The sequence below is a fragment of the Mercenaria mercenaria genome, unplaced genomic scaffold (genome assembly GCF_021730395.1).
Source record: "Mercenaria mercenaria strain notata unplaced genomic scaffold, MADL_Memer_1 contig_1841, whole genome shotgun sequence".
NCBI classification, from domain to species: domain Eukaryota; kingdom Metazoa; phylum Mollusca; class Bivalvia; order Venerida; family Veneridae; genus Mercenaria; species Mercenaria mercenaria.
In genome coordinates this window covers 41,001-63,225 of record NW_026459851.1, presented here as the reverse complement: position 1 = coordinate 63,225, position 22,225 = coordinate 41,001, and the positions used below count along the sequence as shown (strand labels likewise).

The window sequence follows — 22,225 nt, the reverse complement described above, 5'->3', positions numbered from 1 at the left end:
AATATTACACACTGGATAACCGGCTTTCCTGACGTCCGCTGGACAAAAAAAACCGCTGGAAATGTAACCCAGCTGTAAATCGGTAGGTAAAGTTTTTCATTTATTTCTATTGAAACGAAGACAATTCTTGCAAATCAACTTGACAGTTTTGTCAAGGAATGGACATGGCTTACATTTACAATTTCTGGGCCGAAAACGATCGTTATGTTTTAAGAAATTCCCTAACAATTTCTACAGTTTGAAAAATCGAGAAAAAATCCAAAGTTTCGCGCATATTGTTTTGTTTATGAATATCCTGTAAAAACTTTTATAATCTGGTTTAACAGATGTGTCTTTTCGGAACACCTGTGTAAAGTTTCCGGGTTCTACGTTCTTTCTGAAAAAAAACACACAACATATTACCCGTAAGTATTTTGTGTCGGACTGGCAATGACTACACGCATGGACCAAATTTCAAATATATTCATGTTATTCCATAGGTTAATAAAGCAGCAGTTCTTTTCCGGCGTATGACTTCTTTATCCCTTGAGAGATTTTGAGATATGTTACACAAATGTTTACTACAGCCAAATGATCTTGGACATGCAAGAGTCATCACCCTTGCTTGAACATTAAGGTTGCACTTTCGGGTCCGGTCTCTAAGCAACAATTCGTGTCCGGAGCGTAACTTTGTTACTCAATGTGGTATTTGGAAATAATTGTATATTAATAATTAAACAGTAAAACTCAGGAAGGTCAGTGTTGTATTTTTGATTAATGTTTATGCTATAGTGAAGTATATGAACTTTTATTTTCATGCGGTTTTATTTGATAGCTGACTGTATATTGCATGGAACTTTCACTTGTTTCAATATGTCCTTTTCATGACTTTATTTCAATGAAAAACTATTCTGGATTGAGTAGCTGGTTTACAGTTGCTTGGCAATGATATTATGAGGTGGTTTTTTTTTTGCATAATACATGAATTATAATTTCAAATCAATTCAATTTTATATTGTTTATGGATCATGCATGTACTAAGTTATTAAATTTATTAAGAGTTTCGATCTATCTTGTTATACATTGTATGCTGATTAATGCTACATGTAGCTGGCATGTTAAGAAATAACTGATTTGATAAATGAACACTAGTCTTTAAAACAGTCATGTGACTTTAAGACAGTCAAGGTTCTGCTTAATATTTAGATTTGAAACAATCGTTTACAACTGTTTGCTTCTATACATAAACAACTTGCAGTTTTAGACCATGTATAAACTGGTATTTGTTGAAAAGGTATTTATGAATAAAACAAATTAGCAGATTTACATTAGGAGCAATTAAATAATTATGAATGAACAAATAAGATTATACACCTATCTAGCACCGCACTAAGAACACTTTTCAAAACAAGAACGGACATTTGAGATTCATTAAAGATACTGAATTCTTCAAACTAAATTCAAAGGACTGACGTTTTCAGACGCAATCATTTCCACTTGCAAAACCCGAGGTGAAAGTACTTTCTGTAGTAGCCCGGATGCACCTGTAGTGGTTTTCCTTCACCATTAAACGCTGGAAAAGTGGCAATATGTACTGAAATGTTTCGGTGTGACTTCAAGCCCAACAAAACAAAAAAACTATATGGTTAACTTTCGCATGGCGATAAACAGCCAATCTCAATAAAATGACCCAAACAGAATAGAACAAATGAGTAAAAGTGAAAGTGCTTATACAATGTCAAATATAACATTTTTTGTTACTAACGGGTTATCTGGGTGAGGAATGGACAATGTGCCATTAGTTGAAATTCGTATTTAGGTTCAGTGGTCGTGAAAAGAACATAAGTGCAAATGTTATTTTCTACCTCCGCATTTTTCATATTTTAGTTAGTACAACATGAAAACTGCTAATGAAGATCGAAAATTTTAGTAAAAACACATTTTGTGAGTTTTGCACTGTGAGGTAGAATAGTACAAAAAAGAGTAAAAACAAAATATGACATTATCATTGTTTTTTTATTGAATTACAGATTTCCAAATTTGTCTCTTAAAATGCATAATGCAAAGACTTTAAACATAAATATTTATGTTGAGGCGAATATGATTGTGTTTCAAAACCTTAAAACTTCACCATCATTACTATTAAACATTACTGTCAAACATATCTATTTATCATAGACATGATTTTCATTATAGAGGAATACTACCCGGTCTCTCTTGAACACTCAGGTGTAACGTAAATATCAAGCAAAATATTTGATTTAGATACTGTGAAAACTATTGCATAAAGTACAATATATCTTCTATAAAGTTTAAAACTATGCTATTTTCGGCCAGCAGATATTTTAATAGTATTAATTAGATTACTTTTCTGCATATGGATATCTGTTCATGCCCGTGTAAAAGAAATAGTGTAATTTCATATCGCAATTAAAGTATATAAGAAATAAAATATTGTCTGTATGATTTTTAAAGTCGTTTAAAAACATACCCAAAGGAACCAAAAACAAAATTTAAGATTATCTACTAAACATTTTGCATCAGCCATACAGACAGTATAAAAATGCTGAATTTCAGCTTGATAGATCTGACGTAAATATCAAAAATTCAAAAAACAACCAAAAAAAAAAAAAAAAAAAAAAAAAAAAAAAAAAAAAAAAAAAAAAAAAATAAAAAAACAAACTCCAAACTACACCAAAACATATTTTCCGTTAGCTTTGACTAGATTTCTACATGATTTGTTACAAGTATCTGTAAACATGTATGTCTTCAATACTCACATCATACTAGATCCTGTGGAAACGTAAATATCACTATTGTTTCAGAACTAAACCTTAGGAATGCATTACTTATTTTTGCATTATATGGTTATACTATTTTCAAAAGTAATCCGGTTATGTTAAGACAGACAGTTAACCTTAACAGTATTCCCGGATTCTGTATCTATATAAACCATATTTTTAATTGTCTATAATATATGTTTTGGACACATGAAATTTAACTAGGATCTTGAGAGTTGAACAAGTGTAGGAAAATACATTCAAAAATATCCTGCAGTTCCAGAAAAAGTAAAATCTTCTTGATAGTTTTAGCAAATTATCATTAAAAGTGATATTTCTAATTGCTTATTTTGCACAGAACTCAAAGGCAGATAAACATTAAACAGACTGGCTTTGCTCTCCTCTCTCCCCAACCCCCACATCCTCGATCCTCACCCCGTCCCCGCCTTTCCCCTCTCCCCAAAAAAAGAAACAAAAAAAAAAACCATCACCTACCATAGAAGTAATCTAGGTCTTTTAATGGATTGAAATGAAAATTATCGTTCGATTTTATAATTTTATTATACAGATAGTCTGATATGGCTGTTATCTGAAATGGCTGTTAACCTGACCTTTGTGATAAATATTATTTTAGAAACCCTCATCAACTTTTCACTAGAATTATTTATTGCTTTAAACAGAAATCACACAGTCCAGACTTGCATTACGTTTGACAAAAATATCGTTGCTGGTGACATGCATTATTTCAAATTTATTGTATTTAAAACTTGTTTTCATATATAAGCATCATAATTCATGCATTTCTAAAATTAATAATTTTTATGAAATGAATAGAAATCAATTATATAGATTTGAGAAAGAAATGCGCACAATTTATTTCGATTTTATAAACTAAAACATTTAAGACTTCACGAAAACATAACATGTCTATAAAAACGTCCGATTTTCAATTTTATCTTTAGATCTGTATGCCTACTTCATGTAAACTAATAGCAATATTTACGTTACCAATGGTTACGTAAATATCTTACAACATGAACATTAATCAATGGATAGCTTATCCACTTTGTAAAACAGAAAACGTTTTTATTCTTACTTCTTCTTTTACAACAGCATGAAATAAAAATATAAAAATCAGTACTTTCCTTTGGTCTTTATTCGCCTTGCCTTTTAATACCACTGAAAAATTCAAATGACCGAGCTTTCTAAAAAATTTCCCTGACACAAACTTTTTAAAAATTGGCTGCCCGGTATTGCATTATGCCTTACTATACAAATGATGTATATACATGTAGGTATACGAGGGACAACTCTGTACGCACTTTTAGCTCCAGTATTTACTTTTTAAATAAATCATGTATCGTAAATATCGGTAACATGAATATTCTTTCAACATGTTTACTAATTAAAAATTCTTCATTGATTAAATATTGAGTTTAATCTATGATATATGATGCATGAATCCATCAAGCTTTTAGCTGATATATAAAGTTCAATACAGTCTAGATGTGGTAGTCTGACTATACTAAGTCAAGTAAATATTGCAGGAAAATGTCTCTTTCAAAAAGGAAAATAAAGTACAAGATTTACTTCAAAGGTGATAGTGTTTCACTAAAAAATTAAATTACATTACAAATTGGTGTCTGTATTCTTTTGTATAAAGTTGATACAATTTGTTTTTATCGTTTAATTTATTCAAAACTGATTGTGTACCTTTTTAATTCATTTTAAATGTTGGCAGATTGAAATTATGAGACACCAGTTTGATGCGCTATTATGGAAATATATTATCTCTTTGATTGTTGGAAATCTCTGGTTTTTTGTAATTAAAGATATTTTACATCAGAAAGCAATTACCTATAAACCTGTCTTTAACGTCAAATTCTAATACTTCTCTTGGCTTTGAGACATCACGTAAATATCGTTTTTAAGCATAAATGAAATATCTAATCAATTTTGTTTATTCATGATGAAATATGTATGAACTTTAGCTATGATAACATGAAATAGTAATATCAAATGTATAGGAAAAATGATCTTGATACACAAATAGTCGTTTCAATGAATAGCCATAATAATGAGACAGGATTTATTCTGAATTGGGGCATTTTATTGAGATTGGCTGTAAAATGGCAAGAACGCGTGTACTAGGTTAAAATTGAGTCCGTGTGTGAAGGAATATAGTCAAAAAGCCTCTTGAAATGAAAGTGCCATTTTTAAAAATAATTACGTTTTCGTCAAATCACTGACTGTAATACCTTTTACATACAAAGGTATTCAAAATCATCGGAGTTAATGTCTATAAATGTTAACATCCGAGTTCAGCGACAGCACTAGCGGCCGTTTTCGATAGTTATATTTTTTCGACCATGCCTATTTAACGGCTAATATATTTTTTTAGAAAGAACGTAGACCCTTGAAACTTCACACAAGTGTTCCGAAAGGACACATCTGTTAAACCAGATGAAGGTTTTACAGGTTATTCATAAACAAAACAATTTGCGCAAAACTTCGGATTTTTGCTCATTTTTTCAAACTGAAGAAATTGTTAGGGAATTTCTATAAACATAACGTTCGTTTTCGGCCCAGAAATTGTAAGTGTAAGCCATGTCCATTCCCTGACAAAACTGTCCGGTTGATTTGCAAAAACTGTCTTCGTTTCTATAGAAATAAATAAAAAAAACTTTACTTACCGATTTACAGCTGGGTTACATTTCCAGCGGGTTTTTTTCGTCCAGCGGGCGTCAGGATAGCCGGTTATCCAGTGTGTATTAGAAAGCTAATGCACACAGCAGTAATAAAATCATCAACTACGCACACTTCTACTGATAAGAAAATAAAACGAAATAAGCTTTGAACGTTTTCCTTTTACCAATTTAACTGATCTTAAGGAGGTAATATACCTCAAACTAGGATAAAATGTTTTCTTGATTGGACAGAGACAAACAGACACAAGATACACTGAACTACACGAGTACTATAAGTCGCTATGATCCAATACACCCGAATCTACCCTCGGGCTGATAATAAGGTATTCTTCGTCATTATAAAGAAAAAAAATAACATAATCATGTATTGACTCTTTGCACTAAGATAGATAAACTTACTTTGAACTCGACAGTATACTGTAGCCACCTGGTTACTTCTACATGTTGTTTTCATCCACGGAGAAGACTTACATGATGCTAAGTCTTCTTCATCGCCTTTGCATGTAATATTGTCAATTAAAGCATAAGTCGATCCCAGTCCAAATACGGAATCTGATAGAACTGTTGCATTCCTACAATATTTGACATTTGATATAAACTGGAAAAGGTTGAAAGATATCAAATCATGCCATGATAATTATGTAACTACGATTACATTTTCAGTTGATTGATTAAACTTAAATGCCACCAATCGTCTATTGATTATACATTGATATATTTAAAGTGTTACAATCTAATGCTTTAACATACCAGAATCTAAATCCAGCCATTCTGCATGTCACATTAGCTGCATTAATATCGAAACTATCGGAGCATATAGTCCACCATTGTCCGTCAGTTAGTATTTCTATTCGACCCGAGCGTTCATCTGAGCCGTTAACAAGGCGAATGGTGCTCTCTATTAAAAGAAATTAATCCCATCGAATACAACATCGAGACGGTGTTAAAAAATACATATTGACTTGTTTAAAGTTAAAACGGTAAGTAGCATTCTACAGCTGCCACACAAGCTGATAACAGCATTAATTATGATTTTTAAATAAATAGTGTTTTGCTCTCTAGCCAACGCGGCTGTACATTTAGCATATGTGAAAGGATTCAGATGGCTGGCATTTCCCCCGTTACATTTAAATGGCAATTCAAGTACTACACAGGTTCTGCAATTGTACAAAATAACGGACTAAATAAGAATTCAAAGACATAAAAACGCGTAGTGTTGTACCCATGTCCTTTAGACGGGCAACATTTTATCGTTATCTAAATAAAGTAAACATTAGAATTATAAACAAGAAATGTCTTTAAAAAAAGACAAACGGTGTAGAGATAATAAAGCTTAGCGCACGAAAAAAATCAGAATTAAACAGGATGTGCAGACAGAAAAGATTTGGATATTCATCTATAGACACATGATTCATTTGCAAATATTTCAACTAAACAGCACATTTATATGCAAGTAATAAAACCCCCGAAAGCGAGATTTAAAAGCAGTTCTTTAAGTGAAAGTCAGGTACTAAAACCCTATATTACACCTAAAGGCATAAAGGCTAAAGCAGCTGATTACTTGAAACAAAAAAAAACCTTAGAAGCTTTTGAATCACTAGTGACCCAGACAATTCTAATTACTCGATAAAGTTCTCAGTTTTAATAAATCTTAAAGCATAAATTCAAGCTGAAGTCAGATGAACTTTTGCAGGTAGGGAGAACTTCAGTAACTGTTGAAATCTGTTTTATTTGGGTAAAGAAATAGTAAAATACTTACATTTATAATGGAATAGTGATTTTTTTCAATTTATTTTCATGAGGTAGAAAATGTTTAATCTGAACTTTTAAGACTTATGTGTTTTGTTACCTCCCCTCAAGTGAAGTTTCATTTTAGAACTTTACACTTCTAATATCATTGTGAATCGTCATTTATGTAACCGTTGAATATTTTCATAGAGGAAAACAAAAGAGGCAGATGCACCTTTGCTTTGTCCGATAGTCTACTACGATGTTATTGTATGCTACAGGAGTACGCAATAATACGGTCAAGGCTCGAAAAGTCTGAGCGAATCGAATATGATGTCATTTGTGTATTTATAACCTTTCTTCCTTTCTGGTCTGAAATCTAGCAGTTTAACCTATGAGGCATTCAGATATTTGTAATTATCTGAATTATCTCACTCTTACCGGAAAAAGAGTATTTCAAGCAGAGAGAGCGGGCATTTGATATATACTAAAGTGTCGCTTTCTTATCCGCATCAATGCGTCTTTTCTTGTTTCAAACATCAAAAAAAAATATATATCAGATTAGTTGCATCCTCGAGATCCGTTATATATTATATTATATTGTATTGTGTTGTATTATATTATATTATATTATATTATATTATTGAAAAAGTGAGCATTAAGGGATATAATTAAATTCAGAACATTTGAGATCCGCAAGGATACAAGTTACAACTTCGCATTATAAAGTATAACAAGTGATTTATGTCACAATATACCAGACGAATTACGGCAACGCTCCTAGAAGTACAAACGAGCTTGCACATTCCAAAGCAAGTCCAGTAACCTAATAAGTTTCGATGCTTTCTTTTATACACACCTGAATTGTATAACACATTCGTGCTAGTTCAACATTTGCGTATATACTCAAATCACTGCTATCATGCCTCACAAGTCAGCAGTGACATCTAAGACGTATTAACTGATTGCGATTAGAGATGATGTATTTTTCTCTCTCTGAATGTCAACTGGATCTCGAGGATTCAACGAATTTTATAGAGATATTGAGCATTAATGGTATAACTAAAGTAAGAACAGCTGACCTTCCCAAACGTTAGATCCGCGAGGATATAAGTTCGCGTTATAAATTATTACAAATAGAGAGAATTTATACGAACTAATCGTGACCACAATATACCAGTCTGAGACCAAATACGACAAAGTGCCTAGCAGTCCAAACCACTAACCAATTAACTAAGCAATAAGATTAATTTCGATCTTGCTTTATATACACACATTCGAATTGGTTCAATATTTACATAATTTATATACTCAGATCTCTGTTATCATATCTCACAAATCAACTGTGACATTTTTGTCGTATTAACTGATTTATATAACAGACATTGTAAGGCACTTTTTCTGTTTCTAACATTTTTTTTCAATATTTTTATAACTATTGCGTATGTAATAATGTTTTTCTGGTAGTTCTGTTACTGAAAATGAAGCAAACATGTACACTGTAATGTTTTACAAAACTTGTGACATAAATGTGAATATTGAAGTGACTAAATTGCATAATGCTGCGTAATTCTGAAAGACATAATAGTTTATCAAAATACGATACCCACACTATCTAAGTAGATAAAATGTTAAAACCATGAAAACTATGTTAAGTGTTCTTTACGAACTATACAACCGACAGACGAAATATGTTAATAAAGGCAAGATGCATATTTACGAGCACAAAAATAACTTTAAACGGTTCTCTTACTTGTTCCGAATACTTTATGGTATAGCAAAAGGTCTTTGAAACATTAAATTGAAAAAAGGGTTGATGAAAATCACCTTGCAATATAAACAAAACGTGTAAACTGAAATAAATTTATCAGACAAAAGTTTTGCATTCGCTTATTCTGACGCGTAAAGATATGTTTTAAGATAGTTCTGCACGTTTGGATCGAACAATTTTCTACAATGTAGAATTTGATTAAACGCTGATTTTTCAAAACTTCATAATATACCTAGAAAATTCAGCAAATAAAAAAGATAGGGTCGTGTGCTTGATTTTGCTAGACTGATTTGAAAAATTTGGACCTCATGCAATATTTCATAATGGGAGTCTATGGAAAAATCATAACGTTCATAACATTTTCCAAAATAGAATTTGTTCTACAATGTAGATTTTGATGAAACTTTTCACGGTTGTTAATAAACATATGGCCTATAATTTGGTGAAATAAAATATATAGGTCCGTGTGCTTATTTTTGAGATATGTGATCATAATTAAAGTGAACCGGACATTTCACGCTAATTTTAAGACATTAATTTTGATTTTTTAACGTGCCATATGATTTAATATCATATTTTGACTTTAGAAATATAGCAACAGTGCCATTGTAATAAATTTACTCACAGGTTTCGATTAATTCATAAACTGATTTTCATTTCCGTACGCCAAATCCAGGCTTTATTGTACGTTTCCCGGATAAATGACGTTACGCCATCACTTCCGGTTTTTCAAACGTGCAGAACTACCTTAACGTCTGATATTCTAAACTGTTTCCAACTTTTATGACGCTTGTTTTATAGTTTCCTTCCAAATGACAAGTATCTCTTTACAGCTCATATTAATCAAAAGTTGAATACATTTTTCTTGTCGATACGCACTGATCTGATTCCTTAATATTTCAGTACATTGAACGTTATGCAAATAGTAACAAATTTTACTTACGATGTATGTTCGCATCTAAAACTCCCGAAGATTAGGCATTTTTGGAAAGAAAAAATGCACATACACGAAGCACATCAACAACTTCATAATACAATTATAGAGATATATAAGACGAAGAAGTAGTAATGTCTTACTGCATGCTATTCCGGCGGCTGTATTATCCTGGCAGTGACCTTGCTGCCAGCGAGTTGCCTTGCAATCGGATATATCACTCTCCTGGCCAGTGCAGTTCAAATTATTGATTATGATGTTGTCTTCCCGTGGTTTATATTCCCAACGTTTCAGTATAAAAGACCTAAATGTTCAAAATGCGATTACTAAAACCAATGTGTCTTACATAACATTTGATTCATACTTATTACAACGTACTAATATATTACTATTGAAAGCCGAAACGAGATTTGGAGATTATCTTACTTATATACGGGTTGGTACAAGAGGAGCGTATATCAGACAATAAAACTTCAAGTCGCATTCATGCTGTGTTAGATTAAACAAATAAAGTTGCATATAATAAGCTTTTTAAACAATCACAGAAAAGATCATGAAAATACGTGCAAAAGATAAATACACCGCCCTTGTTTTTTGAAGAATCAATGAGCAATATATCTTATATCAAGAAATTCACAGAGTTTATCATTGAATCGATAATAAGTACAGTTTTTAGAGAAAAAATATAAAAATGAAAAGACCCCTACCCATGATTAACATTGTTGTCTCTAAGATTACGAAGAGTTAAAATCAGTATGCTTCCATGTGATATGTTTTCCCTAGATATACAAACTTAACAACCCAATGACGATTCTTTCGTTTCTTGAAAAGTGAGGAAAAGTGAATATAAGTTGAAAAACATTGAACAAAACGTTTTATAAAAACACCCCGGAAATCGTTTTAAAATTCTTTTGACTCTAATAGAAATGTGTGCAAATAACTGGCATGACATTTTGCAAAATTGCAAAAACAAACCTTTCGGAAGTGACCGGGCAAGATATTGCTCTGTTTTTTGTGGCTTTTAGGGTTTCAAGTTCAATTTACATGTACTCGAAAAAGGGCTTAAACAAGTAAGATCATATAAGGAGGTGTATATACACAAATGCAATTATTTTAGAGGTCCATTTATTAACTTTATGCATTATCATGCTGCAAGCTGAACTGATTTTCGAAACGCAGAGTACAAACAAAACGGGATTTTAACGGCACCTGCTTCGTAACTACTCACGCACTACTGTTTGTCAACATCTCACACATAGTGGCAGTGTCTTTCAATGTCAATCCACTCATACAAACACTTCCCCAGGTACCATTGAATAGCACTTCAACTCTTCCTGCTTTGGCCGAAGGTCCGTCTACCAGACGTATCGGTGTATCAGGAGCTAAGATATTTCAAAGAATATTATTGAAATTCAGTTTGACCCTCGACAACTAATTTATCGCTTAAGCACATTGGGTTACTTCCTGACACCGATTTAGATTAATTAAAAGTTAAATTAGAATTATTAGACACCATGACTTAACTTGCTTTCAGTTTGAAATTTGCAAACAAATATAAATGACTCTTCTGTAAATTCAAAATTAAGCAATCAAACCGAAATAAGTCCTTCATAATCAATATATTCGATATATTTGCCAAGGTGTCATTACTACATATGTAATTGCTATCACATATTCCAGAAAAGAAGATATTAGAGAAAAAATATTGTAAACATCACACATTTTCTAAAAATTATTGTGAAACTATAGCGCAAAATAAATACAAGATAGCAAAACTTGATAGTAGCTTAATGTAAAATAAACAAATAAGCAGGGAAAGCCGTGCGGTGTAGTGGTAAAACGTGTGAATCCTAACCCGAAGGTTACTGGCAAGTTCTAGTCAAAGTATTGGAAACAATCATTTTTTCTCCTATGATCCATGTAAAACAAGTAATTGAAGTATGGCCATGGAAAACAAAGCCGCCCCACTCTCGCTGGAAGGCAACTGCAAGGCAACTAAGCTTCTCTATCTGAGTAATACATTATGATCTGATATCTGTCAATGATGTATAAACAATATTGTACTACATATACAAATGTACTAAAACAACATTTGGATAAAAATTTGCATAAACGAAAAGTGTACAGTAACTGTTGTTGATTAAATAGATTAAAGGGAAGTAATGTTGAAGAAAATGCACCAATTCTTTTAACTAGGTTTATATGACACATGAGCTTATTAAAATATTTTACAGACTTGACAGGAAAAGATCAATGTTTAGTTTTGACCTTCAAATGTGACACTGACCTTTGGGGTCCGGGTATCACATATGACACACTGTCACGTTATGGTCATTTGTGTCAAGTAATAAAATCCCTTAATGGATGGCAGCTTCATGGACAAGAAAGGAAAAAAAACTGACCTTCGTCCTCCGACCTTGACCTTTGCGATAGGGATGAGGGTGCTGCATAAGACACGTTGGCTCATTATGTAAAACATTTGTGCCAAGTTATATTAAAATCCTTTCGTGGAATACAGAGTTATTGACCATACAGGAACAAAATCCTATTGAACTTTGACCTTAAGTGTGACCTTGACCTTTGAGCTAAGGATCTGAGTCTTGTGCAAGACATGTCGTCTTATTATTGAGTTGGTGTTGTCTGATTTTTTTCTCGGGCTAAAAGTCTTAACCTGCAGATATTTACTGTCATGATACCAAGTTCACTTCTTGATATTAAGATTACCAATCATTGATGTGTGTACAATAGGTGTAGGTTTCATAAAATCGAGTAACACAAAAAGTAAAATCCAGTTATCAAAACACCTACCCAATTGTAATTTCCAGTAGAGTTAAATTAGTTTTTACATCGCACAGTATTAAATACAAACACTTTTTTATTGCTTTATAAAACAAAATTTGTCCACGAAACACTTATAATTGCACGGAAAAAGTGAGAAATTGGTCAAGTTTATCGCTTGATTTATACCCCGGTCACAAGAACGCTACGAGCTCCGTACGAATAGGTTTTCAGTCGAATATTGGCAAACTCGTGCGGCGTCCGTAAGAGTATCGTTGACTCGTACGAGCGTCGTACGAAAGTTTTGAAATCGTAGAGGACTCGGGAACTTGGTGAAAATGTTTTTCTATGAGCTCGGGTCCCGGATGAGCTCGTATGGGGATCGCATGTCCGTGCGGATATGTAAAACTGCGATGCTTACCGATGCTCGCACGACTATCGCAGGGGATTCGCACGGTGAAAGTACGATATAAAGGACATCGTGCGGAGAACGTACGGTATCCGCACGGGGCTTGCAGGGCGTTACGATTGCCGTACGGGCTCCGTACGATATCTTTGATGATGCAAGGTGGTATAAAAACACAGTACCTAGGGACACCGTGCAAGTGACGTGTGAGCGGCTAACTAACCCACGAGCACCGTACAAGGTACGGCCGAACTCCTTGCAAACTCCGCCGCACGACGTTTCTGCGACTTGTTCGTACGGATATCCTGCCATTGCATTCTCTGAAGACCGTACGGGGTCCGTAGGTACTGACAGACTTGTCTTGCAGTTTAATATAAATTTGGTAATATGTTTTACTGAAAACTGGATTACAGAATTTTGGGTATGAGATGACTAATTAGTATGATTGCATTAGTTTCTGATATTAATGAAAGATTAATACTATAAGGATGGTGAAATAAGACTTTTACTATTAAAATTACCTTTCCTTTGCACACATCTTGAATGTTTGTACAATATTATGTTGTTTGTAGATAAAAGATACTGATCATGCAATGGATTGGATTATATATTTTATTTGGCAAACGAACAAGTAGCCATAAAATAATCAATATATTGGACAAGCTTAACATTTACAGAAAACTGTCGGAATTATATTGCCACTACTGGAGATCGTTGAACTCAAGTTTGTTATAGAGAGGTACGTGCGATAGTGTACTGCATATCCGTCTTAAAATAGCTTTTTCTTTCACACAGTTTTCATCATTTGGAAATATTGTACTTTTTGCAAATTAGGTTTTATGTAGTAGCTTTATCCTTCGTTTTGTTTGAATGTTTGTGTGTTCGTATCAGCTCCCAGTGCCGCGGTGTCTCGTTACTGCACTAATTGGCAACGTGGGTCCAAAGGCGAAACTCTATAGCATCTTACTTGATACTTCTCCCCCATTGGTAACGATATAACGTCATGGAGACTGGCCATTGGACTTTACAATAAATTCCGCAGCATTGCTTAATGTATGTCTAAATCAAGTAGACATACTAGTACTGTATCGCATATTGTGTATTATATGGAGCTGTATAATTTGTTTTGAATGTTCATTTGTATTTGTTCATTTTGAAGATTAACCCTTTGCAATTAAACTCAGATTTCGAGACATTTTTACGTTAAATAATATGGAAACATTATAAATGATCCAAAGAAAGTAACATGTCATTCTAGCACACTTATTGAACCGATAGCAATAACAAAAGATACTCTTTACCTCTGTTAAACCTACTTATTGTTTTACAATAAAATTAATCTTACAGGCGGCAAGTATGGTATTATATAAAGGCGAAATTTGAATGATTTAGTACTCTTTAAGAAATAATGACTCGTCTTTTTTTAAATCCAGGTAGTTTAGACAGCGCGGCTGATTCTTTTGGTGATAAAAATATATGGATCTTGCAAAACATTGTACTTTAACAAGTTTAATTACAGTCCGTCCCAATGACAAGCCGTATTATTCTTCAGAAATTCGAAGAACGTCATACGTCAGCGTGATCGACAGAAAGGTATAGTAATAAATTCTAAATTCAGTTTAGTATCTGTCTGGAAAACATACAAAACTCTCAAGAACAAAGTATATTATTATTATACCAGATTTATATAGCGCCCTTTTCATGATCAATTTCACGTTCAAAGGCGCTTTACATAGTTCAAATGCAGCCACACAGGGCGCATAATTCATCATCTGCTAGTACAGACACAGAGCGATCTGACCAGAGGGACAGAGTGAGACAAAACCCCCATGACAGAGAGATCAGAAATCAGATACAGGCTTGTCCGGCTAACTTAGCCTAGCTCGTTGCGAATAGACAGCCTGGTTCTTTAACGTACCCAGTGTATAACACTGATACACGCAAGGATTGCCTGGGTTCCTGACCAGTACACCTCTAGTTGGGTAGGAAACACTGAAAAAGCGTTTCTGAAAATTCCCGAGTAGCTGCCGGGTGTGCAAACCACTAAGCTATCCGTCCACCAAAGTAAATAATATGAAAAAAAAGCAAAATAAGAATTTTCACTGAATGATTTAAGTTAAATCCAATACTGGAATTTTGTTTAAACACTTGAACACATGAAAGAAAATTCGGTAAAATGTGAAATTATTCCACCGTTAGTTAATAACGATAACTCTCATTCGACGTCAGAATTATATAAGACAAACATGCGTAATGATTTCTCTGTCACTATTTCTAATCTTGATGACTCAAAAAGTATTTGTCGGTTCTACTAATTTATTATTTATAATACGTAACTGTACTGTCGAAGAGAATGTTTACGGCGGTATGTTAAGGAGCATGCAGTTATTATCCCCCACCGAAAGCGGAGGGATATAGTATTGGCGTTGTCCGCCTGGAGCCGTATCTAGGAAGTGGCTGGGAATATTAGAATAAAACTTCATTTATGTATTTACCACTAAAAGGTTATGCAGTCCGTCAAGTGCCAGTCAGATTGCCCGAGTAACACCAGAGTTATGGCCCTTAGAAGTTTCTAGTGTTAACTATATAGGGTACTATACATAAGGCAATTTTTGCTTAATAACTTGTGATATATTTGACCTAGAACAATGAAACTTAAATCAAATTTAGATCACTATAATGTGGTAGTGCACACATAATTTCGTCAGAATCTCTTTAGATCTTCAGAGTTTTTGTCCTTTAATTGTTTAAAAATCCACAAATTTGTACATAACAAACTAACCAACTGGTAGAAGTTCATTAAACTTCTTTCATTTTTTTCCATGAACATTTATTGTAAACACGTTAAGTTTGGTACCCACACCCGATCAATCTCACCGCCTTTGTCACACTCCCTTCCCCCAAAACAAATCATTCCTTCAAACGTTCCATGAATATTTATCAACTTGCAAAATTGTACTCTTCCCCCACCGGGCTCCTCCACCACCAAGTCAGCCCTACCACCCAGATCATGCAGCATCCCCGCAAATATCTATTTCTTCATTGTTTAATTTTCCATCAATATTGCGAAGTTGTGACATTGTGAAGTTTTGTACCCTTACCTGGTCACCCCCATCCCCGCAAGAAAGAACATTTTCATTCCTTTATGTTTAATTTTTTTTAAACCTTCCATGAATATTTATCAGCATGTGAAGTTGTAACCATAAACACCCACCCATCCCTGATCCTGACTAATGAAATTATTTGCGTCTAAGTACGATTCTAAGTAACTTTTTGCCGGATATATTTCTTTGCCATTCCTCACCACAAACCAATTCGACGGGGGATACCAATTAAAAGTATTTGCTTGTGTTTTAAGATTAAATTATCTAGTACGCACGACATCTTATCGCATGAGATATTATGTCGTGCGCTCAGATAAGACCTCGTACGCTCGAGATAATTTAATCTTAAAAAATAAATGCATGTCCTAAACATATCACCGTTAATTTTAGACTATTTACAGAAATTAAAAAGATTAAGGATGCAAAAAATGTTAACTAATTTCAAACTACTGTTTTTCCCTATATAATAGTCAATGTAGATTACGAACCCACGTGGTGTGTGTGCGTTGCGGGTGCTGGTAGTCGAACAAAATAGAGGAATTCTCTATTTATTTTTTACTCTTTTTCATCTTTGTAGATTTCCGATTCTTTTTCAATCATTCAAATAACTTACTTTTTATTAATAAATTGATGATGTGTATCTAATCAAAACTCAAAGTTATTTGTGTTACCTTGTTTACAGCTATTTTTTCTCAGATTATCTAAATTTCTTTTTTACCCATTTTTGATCATAATTACTTACTTTTACAACATATTCATGTATTTGCATTTATAGTTTATAGTTGAAAAGCTATTCATAAATAAATGAGCTGTCACATCTGTTAATTTGACTAAATGAGGAACGAGCTGTTTGCTAATGTTGAAATAACTCACGGCCCAAACCATTTGTATATGTTACTTTTCAAGTTCATATTATTATTTATATGCCTTAATAACAAATGCAATAAAACATTAAACTCAAACATTTAAATCCTGTTTTGCATGACAAAGTTATAGAACTGAAAGGTGAAAAATACCTATTGACCTTTGATCTTCATAGTTTTTCCTGACCTTTGAGCTAGGGTTCCGGGTGTTGTGCATGACACGGTGTTGGCTTATGGGGAACATTTGTGTCACGTAATATTAATAACCCTTGATGAATGACAGAGTTATGGACCGGACAAGAAACAGACCCTGTTCATATTATGGTAACATTTGACTGCCATGTGTGACATTGACCTCTAAGCTAGAGGTATGTAAGTTATGTATGACGCATATGTCTTATTATGGGGTACATTTGTGCCAATTAATATTAAAATTCCTCTATGGATTGTCGAGTGACAGACCGGACAGGAAAAAAAACATGTTGACCTTTGATCTCCGAGTGTGACCTTGACCTTTGAACTAGGGATCCAGGTTTTGCTTGTGAAACGTTGTCTTATCATGGGGAACATTTGTAAAATTAATATTAAAATCCCTCGATGAATAACAGTTATGGATCAAACACGAACTTGATGATTGAAGGGCAGATGGAATGACGAGACGACGGACGGAAAAGCTCAATCCTATAATCCCCGAAATAGATTTAAAACCAGTGGACTAATCAACCATTAAAATTAATTTAACTAAACACTAAATTTTAAGTGAATTTACATATTCAGTAGAAGCTAATAAATTTTCCAAAATAATTTTGAATCAAAATCGAATTCCATTGACGGAGTCTTTACCTTGCTTTCTTTGTGAGAAATTAAAACATTATTGCAATTAGTTTAGCAAACCCAGAACCAGTGTCGTTTTGAGCTGTCGATAGGAATTTCATCTTTACGACTTTGGAATCCTTTGTCGTTGACAATTTTTATAATTATCCTTTCAGTCTGTTGACCTGACTACTTGATTTTCTGATAAAAACATCATGAATTTTATACATATTTTATAATAACACGAATGATAAACGTCCAATATGTCTCCAAAATATGACATTTAAAAACCAAAAATAGCCAGTTAGTATATCATGTCTTCTTGCTAAAATATTGAGATATATTTGCATATAGGAAACATTTTCATCTGAGAAACAACACTCTTTGAAAATGCTCCAATGAAATTTGTTATGTAGCATTTATGCGTATGTAGAAATTTTCTCAATGATGAAGAATTAAACTTGCGAAAATCCCTAAGGTCAAGATCTTTTCTCAAAACAATAAGTAATAAATGTAAATAAAACTGCCGCAGCCTTAAATGCATCATTATGCAATATTTCATCAACTACATGAAACTACAGTTTCACTATTTCAAAGTCACTTCCTATGTGGTGTAACGAAAGTCCTTATTTTGACGAAATCTAACCATAAAAAAGAATCTGAGTAGATTAAAACTAGAATTGAAAAAATCAACCTATCAAAATCCAATACATTAAGACCAACAGATTTCAACTAGACAGAACCGTTGGCCAATCAGAGGAGGCGAAACAAAACGAGATCTACTTGATTTTAAAGGCAGAAAATGGCAATAGCACTGTCAATAAAATCTGAAAAGTAGATCCCTCGAAAGCACCGAAAACAAGGGAAATAGTGAAAATTGCAGACTCGGTTTGATTGAGTCTGTTCATGAGCAGTAATGGAGAATGCAACACCGCCCACGCCCCCCCCCCTCCCCCACTCCCCCAGCACCGGCTTAAGCAGCACCCAACCCTCAAATCTAAATGAATTGAAATCAATGATCCCGAAGGACCAGAAAATATAACAACACTGAGATGGCCGCCACACAGCACTTAACACCCGCTGTTGTGAAGTAAATAAAATCTGAGAACCAGCAATTGTAATATAAGCCGAAAGAGACTATTTCTAAATGAAATTTGTTTCTATGTTGTGTAACTACTCGATGGTATACCAGTTAAATGTATTTTACAGATCTTGAAGTCTCATTTATGATGAGACTAACAAACGGATCGCTGACTAGCTTCTACAAAATAAACTGACCTTTTTAAACTTATAACAACTTACCGCAATTTATACCAGCATAGTTTGGATAAGAACACGAAGAATTAATCCATTGTCTTTTAGATCTACAGTTTGTTATATCCAGTTCAAAGCCAGTACAATTTAAACCAGTAACAGCATCTGCACGTATGTCGTAGTTGTACAGATTAGTCGCTCTATGAATACTAGGATTTCTGTAACATCATAAACTGAATTATAGAATCTTTGACACGAATTAGTATTACTTGTACAAGCAAAATGAACATGCAAATGTTATAATAATAATAATGATAATATAATAATAATAACTTTAATTAAAGAAGGTAGCACATAAAGATATATAACAGTGTTAGAACATTTTAAACATCTTAAGTTTCAATAAGGCCTTCTGTAAAATTAATACAATAGTTCAACACAAAAAGTAGTTAAAAACTGATTATCTAATTATAATAAAAAGACAACATTCACTCTTGACAAACACTCCATTTAAATAGAAAAAATATTTATACTTGTATATCAAACATAAAAAAGAAACAAAAGTCAAATCAAGATAAACATTCACCCACACAAAAGAAAATAAATAAATAGCAATGGCAGAAAAAAAGTTGCAGCTTATTTTCAGATGCTAAGAGATATTTTTTATATTTGTTTTTGAAAGAAGAAAGTGAATCCACACAACGAATATTCTGTGGAATGAATTATCGCTAATTCTATACTAACTTATACATTCAGAGTACGTTTGTAGAGATAACCTTGTAGTTTTTATAACATCTGCAGAATATCGGATGATTGGTTGGTACCCAGTAGCATTAACCCAAATGCATCAAAGTATAAAGGAATGCCACAGGTGCTATTATAACGGGAATCAAATATGTATTAACGCAATTTAAAATATGCGTTAACGCTATTTTAGCATAAATTAACTTACATCTTTTTCTGATACTCGTTTGTGTCCTTTTTGACTGTTTTAATTCTGCATTATAGGGCCGTTTCGCCTTGGAATGCGCATATATGCAACAGCATGTTAAATGCGGCTTACTTGTTAACCAACGTTTACCCTCCTCTTAGATTACCACACACGAAGATAACAATTTTATGCTAGAACGTATGATAAACGTTTTTTGTTCTTTTCACTGAGGGTAGTTCTATATTATGACATATGCATGAACCCAAGCAAATATCGTGGTTTTTAATCATTTTGCTTTCAACAAACCAAATGCACAGAGGTTATGATGAAGAATATTTATTAGGATTCAACTACTGCTACATTGTTTTGACCCGGTTAGATCTTAACACAGTTGCATTTGCGTCCTTAACGGAGTGATTAATGTTGCGATGGTATTACTTGTAGAGCTTTGAAGTAAGTATTTTTGCTATTTCTGTATTTCTAGGCACTTTAATTATGCACTGTTTTACATTGATAACACAAAGAAGTCAAAGGACATTTGGATAACTTTCTCATAGCACAAGTGCAGACTATCTACAATTGTTTTTAATTAGTGTTATATCAACTTATCTACTCTGCTTTCCCATATGTTGTGCACACTTGTTTGATAATTTAAAATTAAACATATTAAGAGACTATTTTATAATACCCTCATACCCTGTGTGCAGAATATTTAACGTTTTGTTTAATCGGTTCTACGAATCTTTCAATTTGATATTTTACCTATTCGGTTTCCCGTACATTGTACAAAGAACTACAGCATCATTCGTTGTGAAGTTGTCTAGACAGACGCCTTTCCAAATGGCTTGCTCTTGTGAGTAAATTTCCACTCGTCCAGAATAAGGCGTAGGTCCACCAACTAGCCTTACTGGAGTTTTAGAATCTATATTGTAGACAGACAAAATTCAATTTACCCAGCAACTGCGAAATACATTTTTTAGACTGTCAAAATTTTATGATCAATGGTTTCATGAAGTAAATATTTTGTTTCATTATTATGTCACAACACATTTATGTGGGGGAGGGCATATAGCATTGTTGCTGTCCCTACGTCCGTACGTACGTCCAGAAATCTTGTGTGCCCAACTTGTCCAACGCTATTAACCTGTTTTGCGTCAAACTTTAACATATGAACACGCTTGACGTGTAGATGACCATACAGGAAGGCTGTTAATTTTCTACGACTATTTTTTACTGCAGTTATTGCCCTTTGATAGTTTTTGTTGCTATATGACGGAATATGTTGGGGCATCCGTGTTCTGTGGACACAATTTCTAGTTTTATTTCTTGAGTGTATTTATCGCATTTAAACATGACAAAGTTGTTATCAAATGAAACCAATTCCATAACAACAACGAAAGATTCTAATTTGATTTTTGTATGAGCCAATTCATGTAGATGATGAAGATTGGCAGTTACAGAACATATATTTAATAGGCTTTGTATGTAAGAGATTTGCTGTGATGTACCAAGATACGCAACAATGATAAAAATATTGATTATAGATTTATATGTTTAATAAGCTTTACAAGATATTGCTATCAAATATTGTACGATAGAACTGGAAACTCTACTTGAACTCTGTATCCGGCTACGGCTAAATAATAACATAATGCAAATACTTACAACAGTTTACGCCAACATCTCGACTGTGGTCGCAATGACTTGATTTTGTGGTATGCGTGCAGTCTACTATGTCAGACTCAGTGCCGAGACACTCCAAACCATAGTCAACAATATCGTTTAATCCTTTGCCATAATACACCCCATTATGAATACTGACAATTTTTAAATACAAACTTGTGTACATGAAGTGAATGCATTTGAAATAAATGAGTTTGTTTTTCTTTTTTCTTTTGTAAAATAGATAAAGTGGAAACTCCACAGGTTGTTCAACACGATAAAAACGAAAATGTTGCAGGCTCGGTTTGATTGAGCCTGTTTACTGACGGTAGTGGAAATGCATGCTACCGTCCACACCCTCTAGCCCCGGGTTGAGCAGAACTCAACATTTACACAATCATGCTAAAAGTACAAAAAGCAATTGTGAGACATCCGCAGATGTATTCATACGGCGGTGCACATGAAACCTTCAATGATACACGTGTTGTGGCGTGTAATTCCATGAAAAGCGGAG

At 33.5% G+C, this 22,225-nt stretch overlaps 1 protein-coding gene across 1 annotated transcript in view; it reads right to left on the bottom strand.

Moving 5' to 3' along the window:
• LOC123561910 (scavenger receptor cysteine-rich domain superfamily protein-like) overlaps positions 1-22,222 on the bottom strand; it is a gene marked incomplete at its 3' end in the record, with an annotated part of 29,958 nt that extends 7,736 nt beyond the window's left edge. The window contains exons 1-6 of the mRNA XM_053532885.1: positions 20,812-22,222; positions 19,167-19,336; positions 11,129-11,282; positions 10,044-10,204; positions 6,218-6,365; positions 5,867-6,039 (exon numbers count right to left, since the gene is read on the bottom strand). Of these exons, the coding sequence (XP_053388860.1) occupies positions 5,867-6,039; positions 6,218-6,365; positions 10,044-10,204; positions 11,129-11,282; positions 19,167-19,336; positions 20,812-20,831 (826 nt within the window). The remainder of the gene's footprint in view (positions 1-5,866; positions 6,040-6,217; positions 6,366-10,043; positions 10,205-11,128; positions 11,283-19,166; positions 19,337-20,811) is intronic.
• Positions 22,223-22,225: the final 3 nt, after the last annotated feature.